Raw genomic sequence first — 27837 nt, 5'->3', positions numbered from 1 at the left:
TGGTGCTGTTGGGAGCTGGATGCCACGGTCTACAGGAGTTGCTGCCAAGAGTCTACCATTCTTCCATCATCAAAGAGTCTACAAATAATAACTGCTGGAGAGGGTGTGGAGTAAAGAGAACCCTCCTACACTGTTGGTGGGAATGTAAATTGGTGCAGCCACTATGGAGAACAGTACGGAGGTTCCTTAAAAAACTAAAAATAGAGCTACCATATGATCCTGTAATACCATTTCCCACTCCTGGGCATATATCTGGAGAAAACCATAATTTAAAACGATACATGGGGCTTCCCTGGTGGCGCAGTGGTTGAGAGTCCGCCTGCCAATGCAGGGGACACGGGTTCATGCCCCGGTCCGGGAAGATCCCACATGCCGCGGAGTGGCTGGGCCCGTGAGCCATGGCCTCTGAGCCTGCGCGTCCGGAGCCTGTGCTCCGCAGCAGGAGAGGCCACAACAGTGAGAGGCCCGTATACCGCAAAAAAAAAAAAAAAAAAAAAAAAAAAAACGATACATGCACCCCAATGTTCCCAGCAGCACTATTTACAATTATTGAGACATGGAAACAACCTAAATGTCCATCAACAGATGAATAAAGATGTGGGGTGTGTGTGTGTGTGTGTGTGTGTGTGTATATATATATATATATATATATATATATATATATATATAATGGAATATTATTCAGCCATAAAAAAGAATGAAATAATGCCATTTGCAGCAACATGGATGGAGCTAGAGATTATCATACGAAGTGAAGTAAGTCAGACAGAGAAAGACAAATACCATATGATATCACTTATATGCAGAATCTAAAAAAATGATACAAAGGAACTTATTTACAAAACAGAAACAGACTCACAGACGTAGAAAACAAACTTATATAACCAAAGGGGAAACGGGCGGAGGGATAAATTAGGGATTTGGGATTAACAGATACACACTACTATACATAAAACAGATAAACAAGGACCTACTGTATTGCACAGGGAACTATATTCAATAGCTTACTATAACCTATAATGGAAAAGAATCTGAAAAAGAAAATATCTATATCTACAACTGAATCACTTTGCTGTACACCTGAAACATTGTAAATCAATTCTACTTCAATTAAAAAAAAAAGAGTCTACCATTCTAGTCTATACTTGGTAAAGGCCCACAATCTCTTTTGCAGCTGCTCCTGGTTCTGTCTTCCTAGGCACACCATGCAGTTATTATCTCTGTGGTTGTGCCTCCTTCCTGGGAGCCTAGCCCTCTCTTGCTGTCTTTTTTCTCCTGACAACCTTTACCTCCAGTAGAGGGGAATTGTTATGGAGGGCAGCAGGGTATAGTGCTGAGCTGAGAGGAGTCCTCACTCCTTCTCCTATTCTTCTTCTTTTTTTGACCCTGATTACCCTTTCACCCAAGGTTGAGGCTTTTTTGTACAATAAAAGTCAGAAAGACTCATAGTCTATGCCTGTTTTCCATCATGCATCACCCCTTTCCTGAGGAAATAATTGCAGAATCCCTACTGGCATGAATTAAGAGGAAGGGGAAAAGGGAAAAAACACATGGAAAAAAAAAAAAGCCAACAGTAGATGTTGATAACTAAGAGTACTGTCTCGGTTGTCCCCCAGTCTTTGGACATCCTCAAAATTGTGAGAATTAAAGGACAAGGTACTGTACGTATAAGGGGTTTAGAATAATGTTTGTTACATGGACAGTGAGTGCTTAACAAATGTTAGTTATTATTATCCAGGGTTCCTCTACTCAGGGAAGGACCTTGGTTAGTGTCCCAAATCAGGTCCTCCAGGACAATCACTCCCATGCTCAAAGTAGTGCCAAGCTGTGTGTGTGATCTATTCTCCATTCTCCTCAAGGACAGTCAGCCTGGATGCTGGATCCATGTCTGGTCTCCCTGAGGGTAGAGATCCAACCGTAACTCTAGAGGATTCTCTTTCCTCCCAACATTGGTTACCCTCTCAACCCCACTCCTAATCTCCAGGAAGCTCAGTCACAAGTCCAGCTGGTACCCACAATCCTGGTTTGGGCCCAGGTGTTGTTGCTGGCCTTTCTGGTAGCCCCGGGACTAGATAATTACATTGAAATTCAGAAGCAGCATGCAATTCTTGCCACTGACTTCTTTAATTAAATTCAACAAGCATTTATTGAGCACCTAGAGCATGTAAAATAGGATTCCTTTAAATACATGTGGCCCTTAACTATTTAGTCTGTTTTAGTTACTCAGTTTGGATTAATGTTGATCCATCATTGAGGGTTTTATGAAGAATAAATATCAAAATGGAAAAACGTTTGCACAAATCTTTTTTTTTTAATATAGTTATTTATTTTATTTAATTTTAGTTGTCTTGGTTGCTGCTTTCTCTAGTTGTGGCGAGCGGGTGCTACTCTTCGTTGTGGTGCGTGGGCTTCTCATTGTGGTGGCCTCTCTTGTTGCAGAGCACAGGCTCTAGGTGCATAGGCTTCAGTAGTTGTGGCACGCAGGCTCAGTAGTTGCCGCCCACTGGCTTAGTTGCTCCGAGCTTTGGAGATTTTCCTGGACCAGGGCTCGAACATGTGTCTCCTGAATTGGCAGGCAGATTCTTAACCACTGCGCCACCACAGAAGCCCTGCACAAATCTTTGAAAACATAAACGTCTTGTGTGGATTATTGTTGCTACAGTATTAATATTAATTGCAATAACAGCACTGCTGCTTCCCAGGCTGGAGGTAAAGAGCAGCTGTAAGGCCCACAGGCGCCAGACGTAAGAGGTCAGGGGAGGTGCCTTCAGCACGTCCGGCCCAGAAGGGGCGGAGCCTTGAGGAATGTACGCAAAGCCCGCCCCTTACTCCGCCCCTTCGTCGGTGCGCGTAGGCGGTTACCATGGCGATGACGTATAGAGGGCGGGGCGGGGCGGGGCTATGGAGAGGAGGAGGAAGATGGCGGGAGGGCGGCTCTGAGGAGACCTCGGCGGCGGCGGAGGAGGAGAGAAGCGCATCGCCGCGCCGCGCCGGGGCCCATGTGGGGAGGAGTCGGAGTCGCTGTTGCCGCCGCCGCCGCCGCCTGTAACTGCTGGATCCGAGTGGGAGTGAGGGGGAGACGGCAGGATGAAGTTCGCCGAGCACCTCTCCGCGCACATCACTCCCGAGTGGAGGAAGCAATACATCCAGTATGAGGTACCGGCAGCGGCCGGGTAGTGGGAGGACTCGGAGGGGCCACCATCTCGCCAGTCCCGACCTCCACCGCCGCCTTCCGCTCCTGCTGCTTCCCCGCGGACTTTAACCCGGTGCGGCGGGGAGCCACTGCGGCATCCCCGCCGCGGCCGGCCCCCTCCAGGCCCCGCTGACCTTCCCCTCCCCCGCAGCCCCGCTGCCGCCGGAGTAACGGATATGCGGGCGGCGGACCGGGAGGGACGGCACAGCCGGTCGGGGCTGGGGAATGGTGGTGGGAGGGCGAGCTGCAGGTGGGGGAGTCGGGGTGTAAGGGTAGCCTGGGGTCGCGGCGGTTCCGCGCTAATCCCCTCCTCTCGCTCACCCTGACCTCTGGTTCCCACCCTGGGCGAGCGCCCCCTCGCCAAGGTTAGGTCTTGTTTCTCTCTGCTCACCTCTCACCAAGGAATCCTTCTCTTCCCAGATAAGCCCCTCTAGTGATTTCCTTCATTCCACAGAGCCCTTCAGCTTTCCCCCACTTGCCCACTGTTGACAAAGGCTTTGTTAACAGCGTTGAAACTTGATTTAAATGTGTATCACACATGCGGTGGTTACAGTATGCAAACGTATCGTAATCAACTATTTTGTTTTGATAAAAAGACGGTGATTCGTTTTTTCACTAATTTAATGAAGTATATAAAGTAATCATATCTTTGGTTTTGGCTCTTCTGTTGTTTTGGAATGGAGTGAAGGGGAAGAGGAAGGAAGAAAGAGAAGGGAATTATTAAAATTTTAAGGTTTTCTTTCCTAAAATTTTTGTTAGCTAGGGAGAAAAGTACCATCTTGTAAACAATGTACTTTGAAAACATACCTGTGTTATTACAGAAATCATAGCCCTCCTCACCCTTAATTTCTGTGATAACTGCTCCTGAAGGGTATTTAATAGATAGTGATAAGGAACCTTACACTAATAAAAAGAAAAGTGAAGATAACGAGCTCATTTATATTTTCAGAAGCCAAGATACCTGAAGGGCTTGAAGCATTGCAATAGGTTATTCTCAGTGGCTGGCAGTTCAGCTCCTGGATAGAGAAAGACTTGATCTGTAACCTCCAGGAATTCACATCTATGTTATGTGCAGGAACAAAGAGTATAAAATCAATATGAACACAAATATTCTAGCCAGGTTTTATAAATTGAGATATTTCGATTTTCTATTTAATTTCTGTTTTAAGTTCATTGATAGGATGTTTAGGCAACAACGCGGGTTTATTTATTCGTATAACAGTTGTAATAATTGAAGAAAAGGAAAGGGATGTAAGTAGGTTAAACAACCTTGAAGATTGTAAAATAAATTCACCTTGTAACATACAGTATTTGAGTATTGCCAGAAGTGAAAGGCCTAAAATTATGAATGCTTTCTTTAAACTTAATTTTCTTGTAGTGTTTTGTGGCTACATTTTGTAAGAATGAAATAAGGGATTAGCTTTTCAGCCTGTAGAGTTTTTGATTTATTGTTTCTAATAACATTTGGTCAGTTTTAAAACCTTGGCTAGAGTCCAGATGATGGTTTTTATTGAAAGGAAGGTATTGGTCTTTCATCTTTCTAGTAGTAATTTTCAGCACCACTGCTAGTTCTTCATAGAACACAGCATGCTGAAGCAACATCTTATACTTGTTATATAGTATGGAATGCTTCATTTGGGGAGAAGTAATAGTGGCTGATTGTATGCTATGATTCATTTTAAGTATTACAGCACTTAACTGTTTCATAGAATTGTATTAATCTGGAATACAGTTTCTGGGGCTGGAAGGAGAAGCATAAGATTTAGTTTGAAGATGAAGTTACCTCTTGATTTATAATGTCAGCTTTGTGGCTGGAGTCATTCTGGGACTCTTCATTCACATACTCCATTTGGACATTAGTCCTAAATGGTTACTTTAGTTTGGTCAGAGAGGAGAGGAACACATTTCATATGTGTGACTGCGTTATCTTTCCTAGGCCAATTAGAAATTATTTTTTGAAAAATTCATTAACTGTTGAAATTTTATTCTGCAGAGGGTCCCTACTATGTGACTCCTGTTGTGGAAAAGCTCATTGTTTGGTAGGCAAAACTAATAAGGAGCACTTTTCTTTGTGAATTGGAGCCATTAAAGACATTTTTCATAGGGTTGGGGTCTGTGTGTTGTATACTATTTCTCAAGAGCTGGTGCTGTTCCTTTAAAAATAGTTAAAGGGGCATAAATAAGCGTCTTTAGAGTCTAGGAATTTTGGCAGCTTAAAACTTTGGGGAGAAAAGGACATCATAAAAGATGTTAGCATTTGCTAGAGAAAAGAACCTTCTCATAGTGCAGTAACATGTTTCTCATATGTGAAGATGATGCTCTTGAAACACTTAGTAGACCAGACACTTGAATTTGTTTTTCAAGTACTGGTGATGAAATTTGGGTGTATTACTCCTGATTTCTTGTGTAGGCTGCTTTCTAGTGCTGTGAACGACTATGAACTGTTCAGCTTCTTTGGTTTTATGTCATTTTGCTATATTAAATTTTACTTGAAATAAGCAGAGAATTAGGTTGAAGCTGAAAATGTTGTTTTACATCTCCGATTATATGTATTATTGTGTACACACGGTCATACAATAAGTGCTAGTTCTTATACACGTTCATCATGAGGCCATGGGGACAGTCTTTTTGCCTTTCCAGGGTTCTTTCCTCTTTCATAAAATAAGAATATAGGGCCAGAGCTTTTCAAGTTCTGTTGTAGTTCATAGGTTTTTTGTATTTTTTAAAATTAATTTAATTTATTTAGTGGCTGCGCTGGGTCTTCGCCTCTGTGTGCGGGCTCTCTCTAGCTGCGACGTGCAGCTTCGTTGCGGTGCGTGAGCCTTTCATTGTGGTGGCTTCTCTTGTTGCGGAGCACGGGCTCCAGGCACGTGCCCTCAGTAGTTGTGGATTGCGGGCTCCAGAGAAAAGACTCCGCAGTTGCGGCGCACGGCCTCAGTTGCTCCGCGGCATGTGGGATCTTCCCAGACCAGGGCTTGAACCCGTGTCCCCTGCATTGGCAGGCGGATTCTTAACCACTGCACTACCAGGGAAGGCCCAGTTCATAGGGTTTTTTTTTGTGTGTTTTTTTTTTGCGGTACGCGGGCCTCTCACTGCTGTGGCCTCTCCCGCCGCGGAGCACAGGCTCTGGATGCGCAGGCCCAGCGGCCATGTCTCACGGGCCCAGCTGCCCCGCGGCATGTGGGATCCTCCCGGACCGGGGCACGAACCCGTGTCCCCTGCATCAGCAGGCGGACTCTCAACCACTGCGCCACCAGGGAAGCCCACCCCCATAGGTTTTTGATTTAACTTTTAATGGATTTCGTTTTTTGGATTGTTAAAATTATTGTTAGTGATCCATCAATATCCTGAAAATTATCAGTTTCTAATTTAAAAATGAATTGTGGCGTTCACAGACTTGGTCTTCATAGGCAGAATAACAGAGCATAAAAGAATAGAGCAACATGGAGAAACCATATAAAGAAAATCAGTTTGATCCATTTGTGAATAGTTTTTACAAACAACAAACACAAATGGGAAGAGACTACTATCCCTGTTTCCAATAATCTATTTGAGTGTAAATCTTGGCATATAAGATAAGACATCAATAAAGCTTTATAAGAGTACTTTTTTTTCTTTTAATTTATTTATTTTTGGCTGCGTTGGGTCTTTGTTGCTGCATCCGGGCTTTCTCTGGTTGCCATGAGTGGGGGCTACTCTTTGTCGCGGTGTGTGGGCTTCTCATTGCAGTGGCTTCTCTTGTTGCAGAGCACAGTCCCTAGGCACGCAGACTTAAGTAGTTGTGGCTCGCGGTCTACTGAGCACAGGCTCAGTAGCTGTGGCGCACGGGCTTAGTTGCTCCACAGCATGTGGGATCTTCCTGGACCAGGGCTCGAACCCGTGTCCCCTGCGTTGGCAGGCGGATTCTTAACCACTGCGCCACCAGGGAAGCCCCAAAGAGTACTTTTTAAAATTTAGTATCAGTGATTGTATATTTTAGAGTTCTGTAATTGATTAATCAAAATTAATTTAGACCAGTTTCAACCAAATAGGCTAGTATGACCATGTTAATATTTTACAGAATATTAGCAAAAGAAGCAAATATATTTGGTGCCTTAGGCTGCTGACTTGTATTTTCTTCCCTAGGGCCCTGTGCTGCTTTGGTTTCTCAGGAACCAGGAATGGTTTTTTCAGTGTACGCTGTAGTTTTGTAAGGTACTAAAATAATGAGGTATCTAAATTTCAGGACTTTAGAGTTAAAAGGGAATTGAGAGATTATCTGCCTCCTTGTTTTTTTTCCAGGCAAGGAAACTAAGGTCCAGAAAGGTTAAGTTATTTATTTGTCCAGGATCATATATAGATAGCTAGTCTCTTGAGCACAGATGTGTAAGCATTGGGAGTCAGGTCACCCAGACTGTGTGACCCTGACGAAATCACTTCCTCTTTCTGGGCTTTAGGTTCTTCATCTGTAAAGTGAGAGAATTGGACTTGATGGTTTCTAAGCTCACAGCCCTCTATTTTCTAAGGACACATATAGCTCCAAATTTCTGTACATTTTTATGGTTTCATTATGTTTTACATATGAAGAGGACAGAACTTAAAGCATTACTATTAATATCATCCTTTTAAATTAATAGTCTCCTTTCAAATAATTTAAATGATATTTTAATCTGTGACTGGAAAGCTGACCCAGTGAAGCTTTTATTTAACTTAAGTAAAAAGTGATGGTCATAGTTTAATTTTTTGTTGCAAGATTTGGGAAGGGATTTTCCATAAACTGTATATCCCTTATTTTCAAGTGTAAGGAAACACTGCCATAACATTATTGTGATTTTCATTTATAGAACTCTCCCATGAGAACACTTGTGTTGCAGGCTTCAATTTCCCAAAGGTATTATGTTGATTAGTTACGGTTAACTTGCCTTGCTGGAACTTGTTTGAAATTTCCAGTTTGGCCACCCGATGGGGCACAAACCACACTTCTTTTAGGCACTTCTGCAAATGAAAGTACAATATAGCATATTTAAAATAACATTTGTAAATGAGTATGGCAGTAAGATGCCTGGCATATACAAATGTTTCTTAAGTGAGTGAATGAATGTTGTATAAAACAGGAAGTTATTACTGTTCTTTATTATCTTTGTATAATAAAGTACGTTAGGTTAAGTGTCCTGGAAAGATTACACTTGTCCATCCATCCCTGAAGGTTGGTTTTGGATCAGTTTTTGAGTGAAGGCCCAGATCATAAGAACATAAGACTCTTATTTGACCCGAGGTGACCATGGAAAATCAGTCCTGACTTCAAATCCAATCCTAATCTGAAAAGCATTTGAGACTGATTGAGTTGTGCTGGCTAGATGTTGCAAGTATATTTGCATCATAGCCCCCAAAGGAGAGTACCCAACACTCCCATGGAGTAAGAGAAGGTAGTTTTAGAAGGCTTAATTATATTCATTTTTATGCATATGACAAGAAGAAATGAAATTTTACTTATATTGAATAAATGGATTGATGCAATGACCTTGTTTAGGAGGTAGTCTGAGGGAAAGAGACAAGAATTGCTAATAGTTTTCTCACTTGTTTGTTCACTTTCAGCAAATAGCAATTAATCCAGTTTATGGGTGCATAATTAAGATGAATTTATGGATATTATTTAGTTTTGACTAAACTAACTCTTATAAAATGGATGTGACTTAAAAAGACTCTTGTAAAGAAGCCTCAACAGCAGTACCAGCCATAACAGCATAATGCAAGCACATGTGAACAACAAGAAAATGGCAGAGCTGACAATTCTACTTCTAGTACTAGCTTTTTGTCAACCAAATTACAGAAAAAACAATGGTACTTTAATAGACCTGACAAGACGTTTGCCAAAAAGTTTCAAAATAATTAAGATAATTCTTTGAAATAAGATTTTACATCCTTTGTCATCCACAGTGAACACCCTAAATGTATGTTATGTATTAGAGTTTTCTGCCTTTGTGAGGTCTGTTTTCCAGCTTATAGCCATTATAATCAAGTTTCAAAATTAAGTGAATCCTGAAGTTTGAACTAGGCCTTTGAGATACTAAAAACTAAGATTTTAAAAAGGAATGAACTTTTTCTGTTAGGTTGTTCTTTAAAAGTATTGTTATTGATAATTTCTTAAGAGAAATTAAAAATTTTCACATTATTCACAAATGAAAGTTTAAATTATTTATTTTATTATTGTCTCATCTTTTAAAACTTCCACTTAAAAAAGTTCTGAGTTTTATAATGTACACAGTTGTAGAAGGAGATAATTTATAAACAAAGGTACATATATTGGAGGCGCATAGTAAACTTTTTTTTTTTTTTTTTTTTTTTTTGCGGTATGCGGGCCTCTCACTGCTGTGGCCTCTCCTGTTGCGGAGCACAGGCTCCAGATGCGCAGGCCCAGCGGCCTTGGCTCACGGGCCCAGCTGCTCCGCGGCATGCGGGATCCTCCCGGACCGGGGCACGAACCCGTGTCCCCTGCATCGGCAGGCGGACTCTCAACCACTGCGCCACCAGGGAAGCCCCCCCTTTTTTTTTTTAATAGTGATATGACATAAAAATAGTTTGGAAGATTTTTCTCAAGTTGTATAGCTTAACTGCAGGTGGTTTGTGGGTTGCTTGGTATTTAATTGGCCTTTGGGATTGAGAGATTGTCAGAATTCACTAGGATTCTTGCCCAGTTGTATTTTCCTTTTCAGTTCTTCCCCTTACCTAGTAAATGCTAAAAGAAGCCAAGTAGGGCCTTCCCTTGTGGTCCAGTGGTTGAGACTTCACCTTCCAGTGCAGGGGGTGTGGGTTCGATCCCTGGTCAGGGAGCTAAGGTCCCACATGCCTCGCGGCCAAAAAACAAAAACATAAAACAGAAGCAGTATTGTAACAAATTCGATAAAGACTTTAAAAAAAACGGTCCACATTTAAAAAAAAAAATCTTTAAAAGAAGCCAAGTAGACAATGTTCGTGAACAAATGCCTTAAAAAATTATTCATTCATTCAACAAATATTTATAGGGGCTCTATTATGTCCTATAGGCTGATAGATTTGTCATTAAATTCTAGCTCTTTTGTTGTCTTAAAAATAGAAAAAAACAAAAAGCAGTATTTTTTATAAATTTATTTATTTTTGGCTGCATTGGGTCTTCGTTGCTGCGTGCGATTTCTCTAGTTGCGGTGAGCGGGGGCTACTCTTCATTGTGCGGGCTTCTCATTGTGGTGGCTTCTCTTGTTGTGGAGCGTGGGCTCTAGGTGTGTGGGCTTCAGTAGTTGTGGCACATGGGCTCAGTAGTTGTGGCTTGCGGGCTCTAGAGTGCAGACTCAGTAGTTGTGGTGCACGGGCTTACTTGTTCCGTGGCATGTGGGATCTTCCTGGACCAGGGATCAAACCCGTGTCCCTTGCATTGGCAGGCAGATTCTTATCCACTGCGCCACCAGGGAAGTCCCAATAAACAGTACTCCTGTGTGTGTGTGTTTGGTTTTATATTTTAGTCAGCATAGTGCTTTCAAAATTAAAAATGGTGTAGAAAGGGAAAATTGTAGATTGTGGACTTGGAACATGGTGAAATTTGGATCACTTGTGTAAATAATATGGATTCATAATATGGATGAATTCTCCCTGGCTTTTCAAACGTTTTATGTTATATGCCTTTAAATTTAATTTCTTTATAGGAAGAAATTTGGTTACCTGTTTCTTCCCATCACTAGGCAGGTGTGGTATCCATGGGGACTGATCAGAAAATCCTTAAAAAGTTGTTTATTATAGGTCAGAGGAAAGTTTAATTAACCTGCTGTAAGCATAACTTACAATTTTCATATTGTCTGTAACAGGAGGGACAGTATGTTGATTAAGAAAACATAGTCATTCCTTATTGAAGATGACCTGCAGTATTTGGAAAGACTGTAGACCATGAATAAGGAGATGTAAGTCCTTAGACCCAGTTCTGTCCCTGAATAGTCATAAATAATTAGTGAACAAGTGATTTTTTTGAAGATTGAAGGGTGAAATGTAATCATACAGGAAAATGAGAAGCTTTTAGATTATTGTGTGAATTACTTATTTAAGCTAAATTGGTAAAGTTGTAATTCACAGTAATCCAAGTGCTTTGTGTGCTTTTTCTATACCTAAGAGAAGTCCTTTAACTCTTTGGTCTTGGGACCATTTGAAACTCTTAAAAATTATTGAGGATTTCAATGTCTATTGATAATATGCTACATTAGAAATTAAAACTAAGAAATGTCTGAAACACAAGAGTATACAAGCACACCTCTACTAGCCATCAGAGACATGACATCACGTTTCATTTAGCCTCTGGAAAACTACACTGTGTACTCATGAAAGAATGAGAGTGAAAAAAGCACATGAAGTTGTAGTATTATTATGAAAATAGTTTTGACCTTTTGGCTCCCCTGAAAGGGTTTCTGAGAGTTGCTGCCTTAGAGCACAGGACTCCTTTCAGAATGTTTGGAGATGGCCTGAGAAAAAGCTCTCTAGTCTTAGGAAGCACATAAGAGGATAAAGGAAATCCCATAAGTGAGGATTCTCTGGTATATCCCACCTGCACAGGACGATAGAGAAAAGAAAGTTGTCTTTCCTGAGATTCCCACTTTCATTCTCTCTTCTTTGAATTGAACTAGTGGAAATGTGGTCATTTTGTCATTAAGGAGAAAGGAATTAACATTTATTGACCAGTTAGGAACCAGGTGTCATCAGTATGTTACTTCATTTAATCTTCACAACAGTTTTGTGAGATAGATGATTTATTATCTCCATTTTACTGATGAGGAAACCCAGGCTTAGAGAGACTAGTCAATTTGTTCATGCCACACATCTAGTAAGTAGTAGAACCAGAATTTGAAATCAAATTTGTCACACTTTGGAACTCTTGCTTTTTTATATGCGAATTGTAAATAACAGTGGTGGCAGTAACAGTGCCAGTAACAGTAGCAGGAACAACAGCTGTTATTTATTTTATTTTATTTTTATTTTTGTGGTATGCGGGCCTCTCACCGCTTCGGCCTCTCCCGTTGCGGAGCACAGGCTCTGGATGCGCAGGCCCAGCGGCCAAGGCTCACGGACCCAGCCGCCCCACGGCACGTGGGATCCTCCCAGACCGGGGCACGAACTCGTGTCCCCTGCATCGGCAGGCGGACTCCCAACCACTGCGCCACCAGGGAATCCCCATCAGCTGTTATTTTTTGAGTGCTTATTTTGTCAGTCACTGTGACATTACTTTAAAAACGTTTTCTCTTTATAGTAAGCTGTTTAGGTAGGTTGTTATGTTAGTTATGTTTGTAGATGGGGAACCTGAGTCTTAGAGCCATTAAGTAACTGATTATGTTGAAACTGCTAATTGTGGTTAGCAGAGATGAGACTGAAAGAGCCCCTGCTTTTAATTCCTACATCATACTGCTTTATGAAAAATAAATAAATCCATCCATTTATACGTAAGTACATTTAGGCGTAGTCTTACCTGTTCTCCAGCACCTGCTGAAGTAATGGCTGGTCTGTTTTTAGTCCCAGGTCTCAGTCTGCATGGTTTGGAGGTAGTAGAGTATGGTCTGGAGGTCAGAGTTCACCTGTGTTAATTTATTTCTTCCTCAAGATTATCAGTGTAACTATTACGAGGTAGGCAGCTGTTAAATAGAGGACCTTATAAAGATGAGCCATAAGAAAAAAATAATGAGATATAATGATAAGTGTAAGAAGAGGAAGATAAAGAACAGCGTATATAGCTGTTGCTATGCCACAGTCATGGCTTTTGGCTTTTAGATTCTTCCATAGATCATGGAACGTTAGACCTGTAAGGAATTTCAGATACTAATTAAGTCCAATTCCCTTTTTTACTTGAGTGGGAAATGAGGTCCAGAGAGGTTGTGATTCAGGGACACATGGCTTGGTTAGTGGCTGAGTGAACACAATCACCCTGATTCATTTTATTGTTTAACTATTTTGCATCATATGCTTATATGTCAATAACGCGTACAGAGAAGAAACTCTGAAGCCAGACTGCCTAGGTTCATATTCCATCTGGACAGTTTACTAGTTGAGTGACCTCAGGCAAGTCATTCTACCTCTCTGTGCTGCAGTTTCCTTATTTGTATAATCGGGACAGTAATAGTAGTTACAGGACTTTTAAAAAACATCTTTATTGGAGTATAATTGCTTTACAATGTTGTGTTAGTTTCTGCTGTATAACAAAGTGAATCAGCTATACGTATACATATATCCCCATATCCCCTCCCTCTTGAGCCTCCCTCCCACCCTCCCTATCCCACCCCTCTAGGTGGTCACAAAGCACTGAGCTGATCTCCCTGGGCTATGTGGCTGCTTCCCACTAGCTATCTATTTTACATTTGGTAGAGTATATATGTCCATGCCACTCTCTCACTTTGTCCCAGCTTACCCTTCCCCCTCCCCATGTCCTCAAGTCCATTCTCTAAGTCTGCGTCTTTATTCCTGTCCTGCCCCTACGTTCTTCAGAACCATTTTTTTTTATTCCATATATATGTGTTAGCATATGGTATTTGTTTTTCTCTTTCTGACTTACTTCACTCTAGTTACAGGACTTTTGTGAGGATTATATGAATTAAAATATGAAAAGTGCTTAGACAATGCCTATGCCTATATTTGCTATTAAAATTATTTAGTTAATGCTAGGTTAACAGTACCTTTGTGAGGGAAACTGAGCCTCAAATTTTGTCCCTCTGGGCTTGTCCAGTTCATATTTTCTTGGAAAATGGCTTTGTTGATTTTAGGTATTACTCCTGTTATCTGTGATATTTTTATTAATAAATTGTCCTTTTTTATATACAGTAAGAAATTCAGGTGGGAACAATTATATGGTTTTGAAATAAATTAGTTCTCCTTGGTTACTTGTAACTTGCATTCATTTCAGTTATAGACTGTGCCTTCATATTCTTTTCTTTTTTAAAAATTGGGGTGAAATTCACATGTGCATTCCTAAGTATGTTTGAATAGCTTAAGTGAATCCTTTGAGTTTTCAGAGACTATCTAGTTTTAGTTCTTTTCACTTCTGTAATGGAAATTTAATTTTTAATACTAGAATTAGTTTTAGAGTTGAAAAAGACCTTCCCAAGCCCTCTGTTTCACAGATGAATAAATCGAGGACAGAAAGGCCAAGATATGTGGTCAGTCTCACAACTAACTGATAGGAGAGCCTGGAATAAAAGTATTGACCTCCTGCTCACTGCTATACCTTGCTGAGGCTTATCACTGCCATATAAACATTTCTTTACTTTTAATTTTAAGAATAAATTTTCTTTGTAAGAACCCATATAAATTTAAATGTTCTTGTTAATGATTACTTAAATACTCTGTTAATAACATTTATCTGAACCTAATCCATTAGTTCACATTAACGACCTCAAATAGTTCCTGTGTGTGTCAATTAAAAGACTAAGTAAGTTAAGAGACTCAAACCTTAAAAATGTTGTTTACTCAACTACAGAAAATTAGCCATTGCCCCATCTAGGTAGAAACCTATTGTAGGTGAGGAGACAGGACTGAGGAATTACGGTAAGGCTTGAGGAGTTAGGTAGAGATGAGAGCAAGACTCAGGAAAGTTGAAAAATCATTTGGGCATTTCTCTGTAGCATATCTGTTTGAATGTTAACACAGGTTACATGTACTTGAAGAGCACCTCCCCTCCCCCCTGCCCCCCATCTCCCCATCTCTTATGCTGCCAAGCCAAAGTCAGGGCACATCTGACTAGAGGAGATTAGAATATGTATTAAACCAATTCGTTAAGTATTCATGAGTGTCCCCTTCCTTTTTTTAAAAAAATAATAAAACAATGATGATGATAATAACAGCCAATATTTATTGAGTGTTTCCATTGTGCCAGGCATTTTACATTTAATCCTTACCCTCTAAGGTAGGTTTTGTTATCCCTGTTTTAAGAAGTCGCTGAGCCTTGGATTGAGTAGACTGCCCAAGGTCACATAGGTAGTGAATGGTTAAAACCAGAATTCAGACACAGGTTTGTCTTATTTCAGAACCTGGATTCTTTTTTGTAAGTTTATTTACTTATTTATTTTTGGCTGTGTTGGGTCTTCATTGCTGAGTGCGGGCTTTCTCTAGTTTCAGTGAGCAGGGGCTACTCTTCGTTGAGGTGCTTGGGGTTCTCATTGCGGTGGCTTCTCTTGTTGTGGAGCATGAGCTCTAGGTGTGTGGGCTTCCGTAGTTGTGGCTCGTGGGTTCTAGAGCGCAGGCTCAGTCGTTGTGGTGCACGGGCTTAGCTGCTCCGCAGCATGTGGGATCTTCCAGACAAGGGCTCGAGCCTTTGTCCCCTGCATTAGCAGGCAGATTCTTAACCACTGCGCCACCACGGAAGCCCCAGAACCTGGATTCTTAACATGGTGTTACATGGTCAGGATTTCATAGAACAGAAAGTTTATGTTCCTACTTGTTAATGGTTATTTATGAAAGAAAAAAAAGGTTAATGTATACATTTTTGAAAGTTTCTTTGGTTTCGGTAGAGATGAAAAACTGGGAAGAAAATTGGTAACTTTTTCCTTTTTCTTTTGCACTTTTGTTGTACAGCCTTATTAGAATTTCTGAATTGATTTGTAAGCATAATGTATTAGAGAAGAAAATGTTTTAGGGAAAGAAATTACTATCAAATGCAGAATTTTGAAATTCCTCCTTGACCTTTCTTACTTCCATTTTAGAGACAGTGTTATTTAATATGATAGGTTTTATGTAAGGAAAACTTATTAAACCATTTTTTTGTTTGTGTTTATTTTAAATAAATTTGTTTTATTTATTTATTTTTGGCTGCACTGGGTCTTTGTTGCTGTGCGTGGGCTTTCTCTAGTTGTGGCGAGCGGGGGCTACTCTTCATTGTGGTGCGGGGGCTTCTCATTGCAGTGGCTTCTCTTGTGGAGCGCGGGCTTCAGTAGTTGTGGCTCACGGGCTCTAGAGTGCAGGCTCAGTAGTTGTGGCACACGGGCTTAGTTGCTCCGCGGCATGTGGGATCTTCCCAGACCAGGGCTCGAACCCGTGTCCCCTGCATTGGCAGGTGGATTCTTAACCACTGTGTCACCAGGGAAGCCCTAAAACATTGTTTAAACAACTTTATGTTTAAAAAATTTTAGCAATGATATCAATAATTAATAATAATAATTTAATGCATATTTTGTTAACCTGCCCTGTTAAACACATAGTATCCTATTAAAGTAACATCTGCCTTCTTGGAATTGACCTATATACACTAATATGTATAAAATGGATAACTAATAAGAACCTGCTGTATAAAAAAATAAATAAAATAAAATTCAAAAATTCAAAAAAAAAAAGCAACATCTCCCTTCCAAGTTGTGTAATTGCAAGCATACACAATATTTTAGTAGTTAGATCTCTTTTTTTCTCATTAGTATTTGAAATTAAATAAAGATATTATTGGTAAAGGTAAAGTAATACCATTAAACTTTTTTTTTTTATTGGCTGCGCCATGCGGCATGTGGTATCTTAGTTCCCTGACCAGGGATCAAACCTGTGCCCCCTGCATTGGGAGTATGGAGTCTTAAGCACTGGACCACCAGGGAAGTCCCTATTAAACATGTTTTAACGTATCTCTTTTTATTGCTTAGCACAGTGATTTATGTAGGTGCTTCGATATTTATACTTTAAATAACAGAAGTTGGATGAGTTGCCAGATATAGGGGTTGAAGGAGGGAAGAATTTAATATAGATATAATGGTTTAAACCTAGGGAAACTGGTAGAGGAGAGCTACTTATGGGGGTGGTAAATTCATGAAATTAGATCTTAAGTATGCTGATTTCATACACAAAATGTCTATATGTAGAGATAAGTACTAGCTGGAATTTGAAAAATTGTATCAAAGATAAGATTTATTACAATTGAGATAGTAATTAAAGAATTAATTCACTAAGGGAAAGTATGTAATGCAGAAAAATAGAGACATAGAGGAAATCTTGGAAAAAACGTCATAGGAGTTAGGGTCTTAAGGGTAAATGGACTATCAGCAGTAACGTACTTTGTAGACAGGTTCATGAGAATGAGGATTAAGGATAGGCCTTTGGATTTGATAAACCTTGCTCATTAGTGAATTCTGAACGTAAATTGTCTTCTGCTAACTTTATTCCAGGTTTTAAGAGGTTAAAGTCATTGAGACAACATATGTGTACTTCTCATTTGAGAAATTTGTCTGTTAACAGAGTGAGGAAAATAGGATAGAACCTTTAGGAATGAGTAGGATAAAGTAAGATTCTTTGGAGGATATATGGGATCCATTCATCTTGAAGGCAGTAGAGAAAGTAGCTTTAATTTTATCTAAATTTTTTGCTTTAATTGCATTTCCCTCATTTATTGGCTGTGGACTTTTAAACAGTTATTTTATTTCTCTGAACCTCAATTTTCTTGCATGCAAAATGGGGATAATATTTACCTTTCAAGATTATTATGAGAATTAGCTATAATAATATATGAAAGTGCCAGCAAGGGCCTGACCTATAGAAGATGCTTTTCAATAAAGTATAGCTGTTAATTTCTGTCTTCATTAAAAATAAGCCATAGGAGTAACTTTTATTCATTTATTCAGCAGACGTTTATTTTAGGGTGTTGGTACTCAATCTTTTAGTATAACAAGACTCTTTCAACATCATGAAATTTCTTGGAAACCAAATGATGGTAGCTGGACTTTTAGAATCCATTGCTTGAGAAACCACATTTTGACCAAATGAATTACTGCATTTTGTAGATTCTAAGATGCACATTCCTTGTTCCACATTCCTACGCCTTTGAAATTGAGATTCATTTTCCAGATGTCACATAGTTAATTGGTAATGTTTTTCTTTCTTAATGGTACGTAAAATAATGGTGCAGTGATACATAAATTAATGGTGTGTCTTAACAATTGACGGTATCTTAGACTCGATGAAATATGGTAGTATTTTATTAAGTACAAATACCTTCATGTATTTTGACAAGTAGTAATGTATTTGTGGGAAACATTATTTAGCCTACAGAGAATACCTAGTTTATAAGGTTTTACAGTATTGAAATTGGAGCTATGAAGTGGTCTGAGACTGATGGATTAGAAACCATTTTTATAAGTGTACAGGTGTATTGCAGAACCTTTGGGTTCCTTTTTTTGTTTTCTTTCAGATAAACAGGCAAACAAAGAACAGAGTGAGAATTTTATGTTGCCATACTATTATATTTGGTCAAAATTCGACATGTTTTACCAACCTGTATAAACCTTATATATTAAAGAGGACTGGAAGCCAAACACACTAAGAACTTTTCTTGTGGCTAGTAAATGAAAGAGGTTTGAATCTTATGTAGAAATAAAAGATAATGAAAATTAGGAAAAATAAGAAATGACTTTGCATTTTGATATTTCATGAAACTGGAAATGCTATAAAATAATTCAATAAAAATAACATAGTTACTTAAAAAATTAACTGATGTGCTCATTTTGGATATTTAGGCTTTGAAATAAAGCCTTTTTTTTTTTTTTTTTTTTTTTTTTTTGCGTTACGCGGGCCTCTCACCGTTGTGGCCTCTCCCGTTGCGGAGCACAGGCTCCGGACGCGCAGGCTCAGGGGCCATGGCGCACGGGCCCAGCCGCCCTGCGGCATGTGGGATCTTCCCGGACCGGGGCACGAACCCGTGTCCCCTGCCTCGGCAGGCGGACTCTCAACCACTGCGCCACCAGGGAAGCCCTGGATATTTAGGCTTTGTGTTACAAAGTCTGTGCAATTGACAAATGTACTTTGAACCTGTACTGTGCTGGATGCTGTGGCCCATAAGAATTGAAGTGAGACTGCTCTCTGCCCTCAGAGAATTTACAGTTGTTACCATAGTAAATGTAAGAATGAGCCATACAGATTTAATTAGTTATAAAAGAGCATTTGTTATCAGCTTTATTTTATTGTCAGAATAGGATCCTTAGACAAGGAGGATGCTGATTTAATCTATCAGATTTATTCCGTCCCAGCTCAGCAGCTATGTGACTTCTCAAGGGCATTCAAGGGTATAAGTTAAATTACAGTATTGGTGGCTGTGGCTTATGGGAATGCAGTTTTGCTTGTTATTGCTAAATAAATCACTTACTTGAAATTGTCATAGTTTTCATTTCCATAGTTTTTGTATCTTTATAGGAATAAAACTTTTAGGTACTTTGATCAAGACAAGCCAGAGATGTTGGTTATGATCTAATAACATTACATTCTGTGATATAAAAATGTTTTTCAAATCTAGCCTCATGTATTAATTATCTGTTGCTCTATAACAAACTACCTAAAACTGCTGAAACAATAAGAAACATTAATTGTCTTACACTCTTGCTGTGTGTAAAGAGTTTGGAAACAGCTTAACTGGGTGATTCTGGTTAAGGATATTTTGTGAGGTTGTCGTCAAGATGCCAGTCAAGGCTGCAGTCATCTCAAGGCTTGCCTGGGGCTGGATCCAATTCTAGAATGGCACACTCGAATGGTTGACAAATTTGTGCTGGCTTTTTTCAGGAGGCCTCAGTTCCTTACCACTTGGACCTCTCCATAGGGCTGCTTCAGTTTTTTCATGGCTGGCTTTCCCCAGAGTGGGGAATCCAAGAGAGAATAAGATGAAAACCACAGTGCCTTTTATGACCTAGCCTTGGAAGTAGTACTCGGTCATTTATGCAATATTCTATTGGTTATAGAGGTCAGTCCTATTTAGTATGGGAGGGGATTGCACAAGAGCATTACTACCAGAAGTTAAGAATCATTGGGGGTTATTTCAGAGGCTAGTTACCACACCTGATATAAAAATCTAATGGTTTAGAAAAGTTTTGGAAATGAAAGGAAGAGTATCAGAAAATTGAGAGGCCAAAATTAGAGGTAAATCTTGGAAAATAAGATTTCACTCCAAATAGTGGACTATGTGTCTTTTTCTCAAAGAAGCGTGGATTACAGAATGAGCAATACTTGGGCAAGATGATACTTTAATAACCTTTCTGAATTTCAGATCTTCAGTGGTAAAATGAAAATCATATTTACATTAAAGAGTTGTGGGCCTCTGTTAAAGTAGTGTGTTTAAAATACTCAAAATGATATCTGATAGTAGGCATTCAGTAAAGGTAACTATAATTACTTTTATTATCGATCAGTATTTGTGGTCATCATATCCTCAGCTCTCGTGTACTCAAAGCAATCTAATCTAGTTTCTGCCCCATTACTCTACTGAAACCGTTTTTTGAAGGTCACCAATGAGCTCCTGATCCTCAGACCTAATTATATCTCTTCTTAGTCTCTTCTTGATCTCTAAGCAGCTTTTAATTTTTCTTTCCTTTAACTTAAGGATATATTTTATTAATCTTACATATGAATAGTTTAAGTTATAGGCTCTAATGTTAGGCATTTTAATGTTAGCTATTTTTGTTTCTTTATAATTCAGTTGCAGCATTCCAATTAGATAGATAGATAGACAGACAGACAGACAGATGGATAGGTAGGTAAATAGGCATCTGTATTCACCTTCCAGCTGAAGAAACAGAATAATTGTTAGTATACTGAACCCTTCCTTGATAGCTGTTTTATTTAACTCAAATGATCTCAGTTTTCTTTAAAATTTTTCTTCCAGTTTTACTGAGATATAATTGACACATGGTGTAAATTTAAGGTGTGCAGTGTGTTGATATGATACAATTATAGATTGCAGATGATTACCACTTTAGCACTAGCTAACTCCTCCATTACATCACGTAATTACCATTTCATATTTTTGGTGAAAACATTTAAGATCCATTGTTGCAATTTTCAAGTATATAATACAGTATTATTAGCTATAATCACCATGCTGTACATTAGATGCTCAGAACTTGTTAATCTTATAACTGGAAGTTTGTACCCTTTTACCAATATCTTCCCATTTCCCCCACCCCCCAGCCCTGGGTAACCATCATTCTACTCTTTGTTTCTTTGAGTTCGGCATTTTTCAATTCCACGTTTCAGTGATATCATATAGTATTTGTCTTTCTCTGACTTCACTTAGCATAATGCCCTCAAGGTTTATGCAAGTTATTGCAAATGGCTGGATTTCCTTCTTTCTCACAGCTGAATAATATTCCATCGTGTGTTTTTGTGTGTGTGTGTGTGTGTGTGTGTGTGTGTATCTCACATCTTCTTTACCCGTTCATCTGTTGACAGACACTTAGGTTGTTTCCATGTCTTGGCTATTGTGAATAATGCTGCAGAAAACATGGAGGTGCAGATATGTCTCCTCTAAGCAGCTTTTGATAATTTTTAATATATCTTCCTTCTTGAAATGCCCCTTTAATTCCTGTGGCACTCTATACATCTGGTGTTTTCCTTATTGTCTTCTCTGTTGCTTTGTATTCCAAAAGATTCTGTCCTTGGTCCACTTACTTTCTGAAAAATTTCATTTACTTAGGGCATAGGCAGTTTCAAATCACCTTATACACATAATTTCCAACTCTTAACCACTAGCTCTGACCTATTTTCCAAACTGTAGATCTCTGTTTTCATCTGTCTGCTGACCATCTTAGTTGTCCTGTGGATACCTGAAGTGGTTTGTTAACCCAAACTCCTGTCTTTTCTTTGCCCAAGTTTTTTCTTTGGTGTTTTTGCAGCTCGGTTAATAGTATCACTAAGCCTCTTTCTCTAGGTTTACCTATGCTCAAAATCTTAGAGATCTTTAATTCCCTTAGTTCATGTTTAGTTGTTTGTCTAATCTTCCTATTTTGCTTCTTGGTATCCCCCTCTTTCCCATATATCACCTTCTTTTTTTAAATTGCTACTATGTTAGTTAGGCCTTCAATATGCTTTGATCATTTTTAAAGTATTTAACATATTATATTAAAATGTATCTATTTATATGACTATCTTTTCCTTGCTTGATCCACCATTATTTCTTTAGAGCCTGGAATAGTGGACAGAGTAGACATGCAGTAATGTTCATTTAATGACTAAAACTTAGTAACTTCTTTAATGATGATATTAAGTAATCTAGAAATGTTTATGATGAGCCTTTCTTATACAAGTACAAGCAAGGTGGCTAAAACCCTGACTTTACAGTCAAATGGTGAACAAGTGACACACATAAATAATTAAAACATAAGGTGGAAATATTAAGTGCTATAAATGGTTTCAAATAGAGTACTACAGGATTTCAGAGGAATGAGTAAAGACTTCCAGCTGGAGGAATCAGGACAAAACATAAAAGAGATTAAATTTGATCTGGACCTTGAAGGATGGTTAAGATTTGGAAATTAGATTGAAAAGATGGAAGTAGGGATAGGGGATTCCAGGTAGAGGTAATAGTTGTAAACAAAAGGCAAAGATGGAAGAAATATTGAAGTCTCCAAAGTGAGTAATAGGTAATTCATTTTGACTTGAGGGTCAGGTTGTGAAAATGAAATTGGCTTTCTTCAGTTCGGAAGATAAGCCTAGAAACATAGATTGGATCATTCTGGGTGCCTTATAGGCCAGCAGAGGAATATGGGCTTTATTTTGTGGCCATTGGGAAATCCTTGTAAGTTTTTAAGAGGAGAGTCAGACTGGTGCTTTGGAAAGATTGATATGGCAGTTGTTTGTGAGATGTGTTAGAGAGATGAAAACCTAAAGGTTGGTAAATCAGTGAAGAGTCCGTTGAAATAGTTCAGGTGAATGGATAGGAGAGAATGAATGTAAAAGAGGTTGTGGTGGTGGCATTGACGAATCAGATCACTAAACTTAGGAGTGGAAAGGAGGAGAATATAAGAATGTTAATTCAGCTAGGACAGGGATTTTTATTTTCCTTGTGATGTATCCCAGGTGCCTAGAACAGGCTTGGCACATAGCAGATACACAAATATTTGTTGAATGAGTGATACAATAGCTGAGATTGTGAATCTGTGTGATGTGGATACTGGCAGTGACATTAACAGAAATAAAGACATGAGAAGAGTAGGCTTTGGGAAGAAAATGAATTTTGGACATTTTGAGTATGTGTTAGCAAACGTGTGGCTGAGGATACAGATTTGGGAGATATCCACATAGAAATAGTAAAAGCCACGTCAGTGGATATCAGAGTATGTTAGTGAGGAAATTTATAAATGTGAATATAACGGGACGTATTCCAAATTAGTTCTTCCTATTATAAATTATATACATTTTATACATTTAACAAATTCAATAATAATTTAATGTTGTAACAACTTCTGTATATTGAATTGCCTTTGCTGATGGGGTACATTTAAATTCCATGAAAATTTTGAGTCATGCATAATGCTTCTAATATACTACAGCCTTTGGATTGTTAAGTATGTACAAGAATACATTAATTTAAAATTTTAACATACTAGATTAAAAAAATTTGTATACGAGTTTCTTTTTACAGATCATTTCTATCATCAAAAACAGAGCTAGGTTAGTTTATTTGGGGATAGAAATGAAGATTAATTAGATGGTCATTCTTTGTACAGGACATATGAGAATGCTCAGTGCCCTCTTTTGAGGTTTATAATTTGATTTACAGAACTGTTCTTAGCACTTTAGTATCAGGAAAACATGACTGATTTCTAGATGACGAGACAAAGAAACCAGGTCAGATATAACTCACTTGCACATTATTCACATTATTTCTGGGGTATGTAGATCAGGCATAGTGTACATATTTTTAAGTATATATCAAATTATAATAGTACCATTTGGAAAAACCTTCAGAATAAAAAAAAGTCTGATGCAAATTTTATCAAATAATTAAACACTGTTAACAGGGATTATGATTCCTTTAAAGGTTTATAATAAATATTCCTTGTCCTTCCTCTTCAAATGCCTGTGTTTATATTATTGTTCATTAATCCAATAATTAGATTGCCATATGCTGACTTTGAATGAATATTGAAGCAGACAGATGAGAACAACATAGATTAGATATTTTATTGATGGAGATGGTAATATTTATAGTATGTTATATGTGCGGCTAATAGTGAGTTGATAGGAAGTAGGAATCTTTCTAGCTTCTGATCCTTGTTCTGTGAAATGGTCTGTAAAACCCATGTGTTTGGAAAGGAGATTAGAGATGATCTACTGTGGGTTACTAAAAATTAACAACGTAAGAAATTTTTACTGGCGGTATTATTGAACATACATATTAAGTTCGAACTATACCCTATTTTATACACTAGATATGTTGTAGAAAGTTTAAGTAATAAAATTAGGAGTCTTTGTTATTTAATGCGTTCGCAGATTGGGACTGCCTATATTTTCTTGGGAATCTATAGGTTTCTTATAAGAATTAAAAACTGTGTGTGCTCATGTCAGCTATCATCAGAAAATATAATAGCATATTCTAAATCATCTAGTTGACCATCTTTTAAGCTGGTAATGCCAGGAGATTGCAGTGCCTCTATTTATGTTTGTTTGGTCATGTTGGCTCCGGGTACTATTGTACTACTTTGTGAAGAGTTAGTTAAGAACTGAGGCATATCTAATGCATAAATGATGTATTCATGTCTAGTAGACCACCAAATGATGCTACAGCCCACTACATGACATAAGTTTTGTGGTAGTTCACATTCTATTAGCTAACATTCTTTGAGCATCTTCTATGTTCTAGGCACTGTTCAAAGTACTCTTCATGTATAATAATGAAGCATAATTAATATAAGGATTTGTGTTTTAAATTCATACAGTAGACCTGTGAGGTATGTGTAATTACTATTCCTGTTTTACAGATGAAGGTACTGAAGTATAGAGAAGTTAATTTTCCTAAGGTTACACAGCTAATAAGTGGTAGAGTTGGTTTTCATACACATTGTCTGACTCCATAGCTTCTAGCCACTGACTATACTGCCTTACAGTAGATCCCATCTGACGCAGTTATCTGGGCATTCCAAACTCAGAACAGGTAAATTGGCATTGTATTCATGTTATCAATTGAGATTTTGTTTCAGCAAACATCTTGTTTTCTGTCATGTTAATGTTGTTGATTGAATAATACTGGTTTTATGATTGTATTTGGATTTAATTTGTAAGATTTTACTGTCATATGCATTGTTATAAACACTAAGAGTTTTGTCCTAGTTTATATATATTTCAATAACATCATAACAAAAATAACTTAATTTTTGTAACTCAGACATTACAGTAGAGATGCTGATTGCATCAGAATTGCTTTGAATCTTTTTTTGTTTGTTTGTTTTGCTTTTTTTGGCCGTGCCATGTGGCTTGTGGGATCTTAGTTCCCTGACCAGGGATTGAACCCTGGGCCCTTGGCAGTGATCAAAGAAATCTTTTGTAATGCACATGAATACATATTGATTTTATTTATTATACAAATTCAGAGTTTCATGTACAGTATTGGATTTTCTTGAAGTAAAACAGCATGAATTGAGGAAACTTTGAATTTGTTGTTTTGTGCATTTGGAGGTACTGCTCCCAACCCAGGTGACTCATATTACAGACGAACAATCCATAGGTATTAATATAGACAATACTTTGTAGGATTTTCCCCCACTGGTTCCCAGTTGGGGGCTATTCTCTAGTCACTGTCAGGGAATGGTATCCTATAGAGTTCTTATAGAGCTCTCTAGAGTCTATTACTATCAAAAACATAGAGGGTCTCTTATTCAGAGGAAAACTGAAGTAGTAAGAAGCAAAAAAAGAGTTGTCCCTGATTTTACCTAGAGTTATCTTGACTTAAATGAAATTATGATTTATTTTTATAACCAAAATGAATACTATCGGGCTTCCCTGGTGGCGCAGTGGTTGGGAGTGCGCCTGCCGATGCAGGGGATGGTGGTTCGTGCCCCGGTCTGGGAGGATCCCACGTGCCGCGGAGCGGCTGGGCCCGTGAGCCATGGCCACTGGGCCTGCGCATCAGGAGCCTGTGCTCCGCGGCGGGAGAGGCCACAGCGGTGAGAGGCCCGCGTAAAGCAAAAAAAAAAAAAAAAAACTATCATAATTTTTCTCTTTATAAAATTTAAATCATCTTTTTAAAACCTTAATTTGGTAAGCTTTCCTTTTGCAAATTTAATTCATTTTAATTGTGTACCAGAGATTCTACTTAGTGTGCTTTTTCAGTGTGCTGAGAAACCCTTTTGAATTCAAGAACTATTTATTGAGCTCCTACTGCATACAAGCTACTCTGCTAGTCATTGGTGGTTTATTTGGTTACTGATAACTTCATTTGATTTTGGTAAACATGCCTATCATACTTCAGAAGTTGAAAAACTTCATTTAGATGTTTGAGTCTCTGGTATTACCTGCTTCCATGATAGCTTTATTTCCTTAAGTATTCTCTGGCTGGATTTTTTTGTTCCTTTCTTCTTATGTTTTTCTATTTCTAGAGATTTACTCTGCTCTAAGCAATCTATTCATTTACCCTCTTAAAATATTCTGTGGAAGAACCATAACATAACTACTACTCGGCACTTGTTTTTTTTTTAATTTATATATGTATGTATGTATGTATGTATTGGCTGCGTTCGGTCTTCATTGCTGCCCACGGGCTTTCTCTAGTTCCGGAGAGCGGGGGCTACTCTTCATTGCGGTGCGCAGGCTTCTCAGAGCGCAAGCTCAGTAGTTGTGGCACACGGGCTCCGTGGCATGTGGGATCTTTCTGGACCAGGGATTGAACCTGTGTCCCCTGCATTGGCGGGCAGATTCTTAACCACTGCGCCACCAGGGAAGCTCCCTACTCTGCACTTGTATAGGACTTTAATATGAAATTCCAGTCTGTGAACTGAAATAAAGACTTTCTGATGTTTGATAAGATCTGAGCTAACTTCTTTTTTTAAACTGGACGTTAGTGGTTCCTGAGACATCTGAAATAGTAAAGAAAGTAGTGAGCATATATACATTTTTTCTTAAAAGAAGTTCTAGATCTTTGTTTTATTCACTTAGGGCTTTTGTATATTATCAGACTGGTTAGGGTTAGTCATGGAACTGACAGGTTGGTCATTAATTTAAAGTAAATGGTAATTTCATTGGGGAAGAATGTAATTTACTAGACTTGAATACAGAGTGGGTTACCTTGGAGGTTTGTTTCTTCTTTTTTGGTTTTATATGCTTGAATGACTCTAGGCCGGTGGTTCTGGGGAGGTGATTTTTGTCCTCTAGGGGCATTTGGTAGTGTCTGGAGACATTTTTGGTTGGTTGCTGCTGGTATCTAGTGAATCTCTAGATACCAGGGGTAGTGCCAAAAATCCTAATATGCACAGAACAGCCCCCACAACAAAGAATTATCTGGCCCCAAATGTCAGTTGTACTGAGGCTGAGGAATGCTGGAGACCAATTTGGGAATCACCAGTGGTTGGTTAGATGGTATTTGAAGCTATGGGATAGGTAAAGTCACCTAAGCTTATGACTAGCTCTTCTGCTCTGGAGTTTATCCACTTAATTGATTCTACCATTTTGGTAGGTATGAAGAAGTACTTTTCATTCCTTTCCCAAAACCACTTATCAAGAGACCAAACTGCAACCATCTAAATTACCTAAATATGATTGTTAGTTAACTTATTGGTTTGGAAAAAACAATAAAAGCTCTACTATCTTTATAGTCCTGAACTCTTTTAACAGAGGACTTTCCAGACCTCCACTGAAAAGTATTTGTATCCAAGGTGAAAAGAATTCTGGAGATTGTCTACACAACAGTGTAACTTTACTTAACACTATGAACTGTGCACTTA

The 27837-nt window shown here is 38.6% G+C and overlaps 1 protein-coding gene across 1 annotated transcript in view; it reads left to right on the top strand.

Moving 5' to 3' along the window:
• Positions 1 to 2914: 2914 nt before the first annotated feature.
• The window catches only part of XPR1 (xenotropic and polytropic retrovirus receptor 1), a 196422-nt gene continuing 171499 nt past the window's right edge, over positions 2915 to 27837 (top strand). The window contains exon 1 of the mRNA XM_082834431.1: positions 2915 to 3156. Coding sequence (XP_082690557.1) covers positions 3088 to 3156 — 69 coding nt within the window. The 5' untranslated portion in view covers positions 2915 to 3087. The remainder of the gene's footprint in view (positions 3157 to 27837) is intronic.

The sequence above is a fragment of the Leucopleurus acutus genome, assembly GCF_964270905.1.
Source record: "Leucopleurus acutus genome assembly, chromosome: 2".
Taxonomy (NCBI): domain Eukaryota; kingdom Metazoa; phylum Chordata; class Mammalia; order Artiodactyla; family Delphinidae; genus Leucopleurus; species Leucopleurus acutus.
The sequence above is the reverse complement of the archived record's forward strand: the minus strand, read 5'-3'. Positions and strand labels throughout refer to the sequence as shown.